Genomic DNA, 7,500 nt, shown 5'->3' on the forward strand with positions numbered 1-7,500 from the left:
TGTAAGCAAAATCATGTGAATACTCGCCTTTTTGAGGTAAACCAGGTCTTTTCTTTGCCTTCTCTTTGCAACGGTTAGTAAGCGAAAATTTGCATTTTAAGAGGTGTCGCGCCGTGGTGAAAAAATTTTCAATTAGCCGCGACCGTTTAAGTACGGAAAAGATTTTGGACCGTGGTCCGTATCGTAAAAAGCTGGACCGGCTACGAACGCGCGATTAGCCAATCAGATTCAAGGATTTAGGATTCCGGCCCGCAAAGATGCTTCAGAAAAAAATTAATAGATTTATCATTCGATGTATTTTGTCCTTTCTTTTCATTGGCAGAGAACCCACCACGTGACCTGCAAATAACTGCCTACAAATAAGTGTTTTGCTGCAAATAATATTTTGGTCATGCGCAGTTGACATCACGCTCTTGTGAGAAAATGGCAGATCGGTTCCCCGAGCTGTCAGAGAGTAATTCGACATCTTTAGTTGATCGAAAGAACAGTGAGAATATTAAGAAAGGAACAAAAGTTGCACTCAACGTATTTCGAGAGTATCTCAAGGAAAGAAAGGTAGACGAAGAGTCACTCGTGTCATCGACGCGAAGGACAAGTTGGCGAATGAATATGTACTGAAGAGATTTTATGCTGAAGCCAGAAAAAAGAATGGCGAGCTTTACACCAAAGCTTCACTTGTTGGGATACGCTTTGAAAACTGTGAAATTCTTCAGCTCTGTTGATGCCTAGTGTTATTGAACGTTTGACTGTAAATATAATTATGCTGAGAAGGAAACCAATTGATTGGTGCCATTACTCGACTCTGGAAGGCAGCGGGCGCTTACGACTTCTCGGAAACACAAACAAAAAATAGACTCGGTGATCGAATGGTAAAACAATTATTGATCTCGGTTATCGCAAAATATCGTGATTTGTCAGTGTCTCGCCGATCAATTATTTGCCTCAGCCTTCGGCTTCGGCAAATAATTGATCGGCTCGCCACTGACAAATCACGATATTTTTCTCAACGTCGTCCAATAATTGTTAATTAGCCAAGCCTAAAAGCGGAGCTCCCTGGTTATTTATTCTTACTGCCTGTAGGGTTAGTGAAAATAAAAGGTTTCGAATTGTCCGCGTTTTGATGTTTCCGGTTGCTGCTTTAATAACTACATCATTTTCTTTGCTTTCTTCTATAGAAAAATTCATTGCCTAACTAGTGAATCCCAACAAGCACACCCTCAGCGAGCGAATGGAAAAGGAAAAAAGCCATTTCAGAGCCAACTGTCAATAGCCAGCAATAAGAATCACGCTAAAATTAGAAGCCATAAAATAAAATAAAAATTTCAGTTAAAGCCTAAAAAGAGTTTTACTGATGTACTTTATTCCACTTTATCTCAGAAACAGAGACCATTCACACTTTGATGTATTTCATTGAAACACGCCAGGTTGGCTTGGAACAAGAATCGGCAAAATACGGCAATGCAACCAAGAAAGGACGAACTTCAAACAAGATCCGCTCAAACACTTAAATAACGTTTAGGTGCTTTAAACAAACTTTTGAAAACACAAGCTAATGAGATTTTCCCCTTCTACCATTTGCGTCCATCCTTGAAGTGTGACGAATTTGGCGCGAAGTTTCACTTTTCAAACGTTAACGGTTTGTCCGGTTATGTGTCACTTTTGACCAATGAAACGTTGGCGGTTATGTTATTTCATGAAACGTTTTTGGCGGCATACCAGCATGTTTTGTTCACGTGCTCTTGAAGTTTTCAGGTTTTTCGTGAGAGCGGAAATATTTATGAATTTGCCTTGGAGTCTTGAAGAGTTATAAACCAGTGAGTTTCCATATATCGAATTTGGTATACTTTATCAAGAAGACGAAGGCGGGCATGTCGTGTTGAACGTCAATCCCAGTGTGCCTCAGAATTGCCGTTTCTTCAGTCCTCAAAATATATCGACGGAATGGATATTTCTCGATTACAGCCGGTTACAATTGTTCGAGTGGTAGTCACCTAGCGTGAAAACCAAACCCTCTGAAAAGAGTAATCCATGTAAATAAACAGTACAGCTGTACTACAGATCAACCTAAGTCCCGGGCTTACCGTATATCTGAAAAGTGACTTTCTTTGCAACTTGGATAATGATGAGCAAGATACCAGAAAGACCAAAGAAAGGACTTTATGCGATGAAAAAAAAAAACTCCAATTGAAAGGCACATCATTGCTGAGAAGCTAAGATAGATTAGAACGAAAGAGATACGTGATTCAGCAACTACGAGAAAAAAATACATGAAAGCGAAGTTCAACTCGAAAGATCCAGGAGAAAGTATTTCTGCGTCTAGGGCATTAGATGCGCACACGCTCTTCCGTGGGAGACGCTCACGCTCTCGGGGAGCTAACTAGAAAACTTATCGGTTCACTTAGCTCCCCAGCTCGTAACTTACTAGCTAACTAAAAGAAAAAAAAACGAAAATGCTACCGAAACCTCATTAAGAATTTCAAATCAAATGTAAACAACAATATGAGCTGAATAATGACTATCATCAAAAACATTATCATCGTGTTTTACGGGGCATTTGAAATCTTGATCTAAAGCGACTCCTGCACGGTAATTTACCTCCTTCCAAACTTGCTAACTTTGAATTTTTTTTTTCCATTGCAAAAGGAGCAGAGATGTTAAAATTTTCTTGTCACTGTCGAGGCACAACGAAAACCAGTTGGGCAAACGGAATAAAAAGAGCACTTTTTCGCTCACATTTTAGTGCAAAACAAACAAATAAATCAACTTTATCTTTATGTCCAAAAGAGTACAGATAATTGTTATTTAATTCCAGTTGACAAAAAAAATTCGATTTTCATTTTTCAACAAAGGAAGAACCGATTAAACCACCTTTTAAAAATACGCATCCACTTTAAATAAAGCATCCGTAAAAATAACAAACGGTTTAGTGCCCAAGGAAAGAATTTGTGGAGTAACTTCTTCCACTAAGTATGAGCTATTACTGGAATTCCGTTTTGTCGTTGTCGTTCTCTTTCGCTCTCCTTTCGTTTCTGTTCTAGACATAGGTCCTCCAGGCATCATGTAACCTTATCAGAGCTTCTAAAGATATGCAATACAGAGAAAAAAGCAGCTCTAAGCAAATTAAAAATAAACACTCAGCTTTAAGTTTATATCCCTCCGATGCTTGACTTGAATTATTGCGTAGCCACCAGTGTGGACCACAGATAGCATGATATGTCAAACTGGATTGACACCAGCGAAAAATGCAGAAAGAAAACATCTTCCACACCGTTTTCCACCTGAACACGAAAAGCGTTGACTGTGTAAGAACTATAGTTGATGTAGTACGGCCGTGTAGCCGCGTCGAGCTACAGAAAGCGCGCGAAAAATGATGGCCTTGCTTATGTTAAGGTGAGTTAACCTGGGTTGAGCCTGCCGTCCAATCGGAAACCAGTACCTGGTCAGCGGTCAACTTCAAAAAAAACAGTTGACCTCGGTGAGCTCTAAGCTTGAGCCCGCTATATGGTCACGTGATACTGGTCACCAGATATCTTGTTTTGACACGTGTCAATTGATCAAAACATGGATGTCCAATATCAAAGATGTATGCTGTAAACTAGCATGATACTGGTCACATTGGCATACATGGAGGAGTGGACGTACATACGTAAGGTCGTATGGACGCACGTACGGACGGTCGATGACGTCACGGCTATAAAACAAAGATTTCTCGCATTGATGGGTTACCATATTTTCTTAACAATTGTGCTATAATTGATTTGTAATGGTAATATAGGACTGAGTATGATTACAGAACAAATTGGACTCCACTCAGTCCTATTACCAATTAATCATAAAAATTACAATTCCGAGAAAATAAGAGGGGCTGATAAAGGAGGTGTAAATTGCTTAAGGTGATTCCCTAGTTTTGCACTGTGCATCCCGTTCTGCCCATTACACAGAGTAGGCCACATTCAGGCATGACTGAGAGGCTTTATGGTCAAATTTCACGTCTGAGTTCTGAGTTTCTGTTGTCTTACAAGTCTCGACAGATATTTCTAAACAATACGATGTTTAAATTTAACCGTAAAGACTCGTAGCCATGTGTGAATATTGATATATCGAACGTGGCCGAAAGCATTTCAAAATGGTGACCTTTCGTGCTAGAAAGAAGAGTTGCCGTTTTCAGAGCACAGCAGTAAAGAGCAAAACATGAAGTTTTAAAACAAAAAGTCGAGTGATAGCCTTGATGATGCTAAAGTGTCATTTCAGTCCGAGAGTGAAAGTGAAACCGCGCCATCGGGGAGACGTGTTGTCGAGGGTCTCCTAAACGAGGTTGGTGACCTATCTTTTTTTTGGAATAATTTTATTCTCTTACTCCTCCTCTTTGTGCAGTAAATTGTCTTAAAAAATTTACGTCAGCAAAAAAAGTTACAGGGAAAAAAGTATTCGTAGCCATCACTCGTTACACAAAATTGTCTCATAGAGATCTCGCACCCGAGGAATATTTGTAGTCAGTGCCTTTTCAAGACGTGTGCCTGTGCCATAATTTATTAACATTAAATTATTCCTTTTGAACAATACAATACATCTGTTTTCTTAATTCAAGAATTACTTCAAAGCTGTGCTTCCTGTTCCTGCAAAACGTAGCGTAAACCGATGGAACAAACTTGTCCTTGATAAATGAAGTCGCAATGATTAAATGAGTAACTTGATCAACTTATATCTCGCAAACGAGCTTAGTAGCCAATTTTTTTAATTGCACCTTTCAAGTCTCCATAATGTAGGGAACAATCGAAAAGAGTTTAAAGAAAATCTTACGACAACTTCTATTACTAAGAAATCACCTTAAAGTCGCTCTGAAAGAAAGAAAGAAAGAAAGCTCCAATTTTGGAGTCCGCACACTGTTTCTATTTTGATTGAAACCAAGGTTGTGATTGGTTGATTTAAATAATAAACTTTGAATGTGATTGGCTCATTGAACTGCCCGATAACAGCTTCGCAAGTGAATTAGTGGAAAATAGGAGTTTTTAAACCAATCACAATCGAGAAAATTGTAATTTTCGTGATTAGTGGCGTTATCGTTGCCGTGGCGGTCCTCATTACTTACACTTCCTTAATGTGGGAAAGGGCGGTACAATAGGAATAATTATAAAAGATATGTATATTTGACGTGCGGGTAACAGAAGAAGGATAGAAGTGATCCTTGCACTTAGTCGGACAATTTAATCAATTTTCTCTTATAGACACCTAAAAATTCAGGCGGTTTCAACGGGATTCGAACCCATGACATCTGCGATACAGGTGCAATGATCTAGCAACTGAGTCATGAAGCCACAGAGTTGGAGCAGGTCAGTTTTTCGCCGGGGCTCATTCGTTCATGTGAAGGGTGACTAATGAATGAAGCCACCCGAATTTTTCAGGTGTCTGTGTAAGAGACAATTGTTTCAATTTCCCGAATAAGCTAAGTGCGAGGATCATTTCTTTTCTTCATTAAAAATAAGTATAGTACAGGGGCATGACAACCTTACCTGATTTTGCTACTTGATGTGGCGTATAACTGAAACAGGCAGTCATTTAAAATCCACGGAGAGATTTTTACTTACAAGTAAATGTTGACGTGAAGTGGACAATATACGGCTCTCTCTCAAAGGTATCTTTTCCGAGGCTTTCCTGGCCGTCATCATAAACGTAGAAATTTTTGACGGACAAAATATCTTTCCTGAGGATGAAGTAAAATGTATACCTTATATTAACCGATTTTGAGGGTAAGATACTGCCCACGTAGTTTTCTAGTTTGATTTATGGTGCGGCAAAATGCGAAGCACTCACGAGTTCAATAAAGTCAAGCGAGGGTACTATCTGGTAGATATATCAGTTGTAAATGCCTTGTTAGTGACAGCAATGTTACTGAAATCTTGTGCAAACTTTACAGTTAAAATGTCTCTTGTATCACTTTCCTCCTCCCCCATAGCAATTGGCATATGGAGCCGCTCTAAATACCAGACGGTTGACGGTGTCGGCTTTCCGAAGAATTGTTTCGCTAAGTCAAGAAATAATCTTGTATAGAATTTGAATGTTCATTCCCCTTCGCTCGTAATCAATACCTCTCACACATATTAGCAATTAACACGTTCTATATTTCTTCGTTCACTACGCGTATAATTTATGTGTATTTATGAAGGTATTTATATCTTAGGTTTCGAACTAGACAATACCTCATTTATTGACCCTTAAGAACGGTAAAAACTCAACTGAACGGCTAGCAAATCGAAAACAGAAAACAGTCACAACATCTATGGAGAAAACATTCCTCGTGTTGTTTCAGTTTCCCGAATAAGCTAAGTTCGAGGATCATTTCTTTTCTTCATTAAAAATAAGTATAGTACAGGAGCATGACAGGGGCATGTTCACATGTTATTTTTTTCATGTTCACATGTTATTTTTTTCAGATACAAACCTGTACATAAACGCATATTGCTCTTTACTGGATGATCGTCCGAGTCTTGGGCTGATGGAAAGGTGATAATAACCTCTCGTCGATGCCCTAAAAATGTAGTGTTCAAAGGGAATTTAAACAACGGGAAAATGTTAGGACTTTTATACAAATTTCTATTCAGTACCGTCCGGCTTCCAGATAACTACCACCCAGGGTTTCAAAGTAAAGTTGAATCTGGTCTCCTCATATGCGAACAATAGCCAAACATCCTTACATTTTCTAGTCTTTTCGGAAAAGGCAAGAAAACGGTCGTACCGTTTCACATTTGTCTTAAAATCGTGTAAGAACCCAGACGGAGATTACACATTGGAAACGGGGAGATATGTCAAGTCCGCAGTACCTCAGAATATAGGGAGTATAATTAAGCAAATACGACGGTTACGGCAACGACAATGTCACAAAGCAAAAATATAATTAGCCCAATGTTATTGGCCAAGGTTTCAAATTGGCCAATGAGAGTGCAGAATGTAATACGATCGCCATCAAGCTAGCAGAACGGATGGGAAGATTATAGAAAGTCGAACATTATTTGGAATTTCAGTATCCGCCAAAAATCCTTGTGTAGTCTCGGAGTGGAATTGATGTGACAGGAAATTTACCTGGGCTTAAGGCTGTGGTGTTTTTATGGCGATTCGGACCGTTGGTTCGTGATGCGAGAGCAATTTGTGGGACGAGATCGCCGCGAGTCACCAGCCTTTTTTCTCTTTATGAGGGGAAATGACAACTAAAACGGACACAAATTTGCCCTCCGATTGCACAGAAAAGACGAGGACAACCGTATGTAGAGGTAAGCGAACTTCATTTCTACATTTAAAGCTTATTTAAGCATTTATAAGCTCGAAGTATGTTTTCCCATACAAAGTCTATAAATCATATATCGAGCTTGGGTGCCCTGTGCATGTAACAATAAACTACCGATTTCTATTTTTATTTTAAAACCGTTCGTACCCATCCATTTACAGCATCGTTCGCCCGTATTGTACAACGTGAGCAAAACGGAATAACGGCGAAATCGGCTTCCG

The 7,500-nt window shown here is 39.3% G+C and overlaps 1 protein-coding gene across 1 annotated transcript in view; it reads right to left on the reverse strand.

Annotated features, from left to right (window-relative positions):
- LOC137973197 (deoxyribonuclease-1-like) overlaps positions 1–7,500 on the reverse strand; it is a 20,965-nt gene that overhangs the window by 8,908 nt on the left and 4,557 nt on the right. The window contains exons 4-5 of the mRNA XM_068819968.1: positions 6,440–6,526; positions 5,586–5,701 (exon numbers count right to left, since the gene is read on the reverse strand). Coding sequence (XP_068676069.1) covers positions 5,586–5,701; positions 6,440–6,526 — 203 coding nt within the window. The remainder of the gene's footprint in view (positions 1–5,585; positions 5,702–6,439; positions 6,527–7,500) is intronic.

This window comes from Montipora foliosa, chromosome 10 (assembly GCF_036669935.1).
Source record: "Montipora foliosa isolate CH-2021 chromosome 10, ASM3666993v2, whole genome shotgun sequence".
Lineage (NCBI taxonomy): Eukaryota > Metazoa > Cnidaria > Anthozoa > Scleractinia > Acroporidae > Montipora > Montipora foliosa.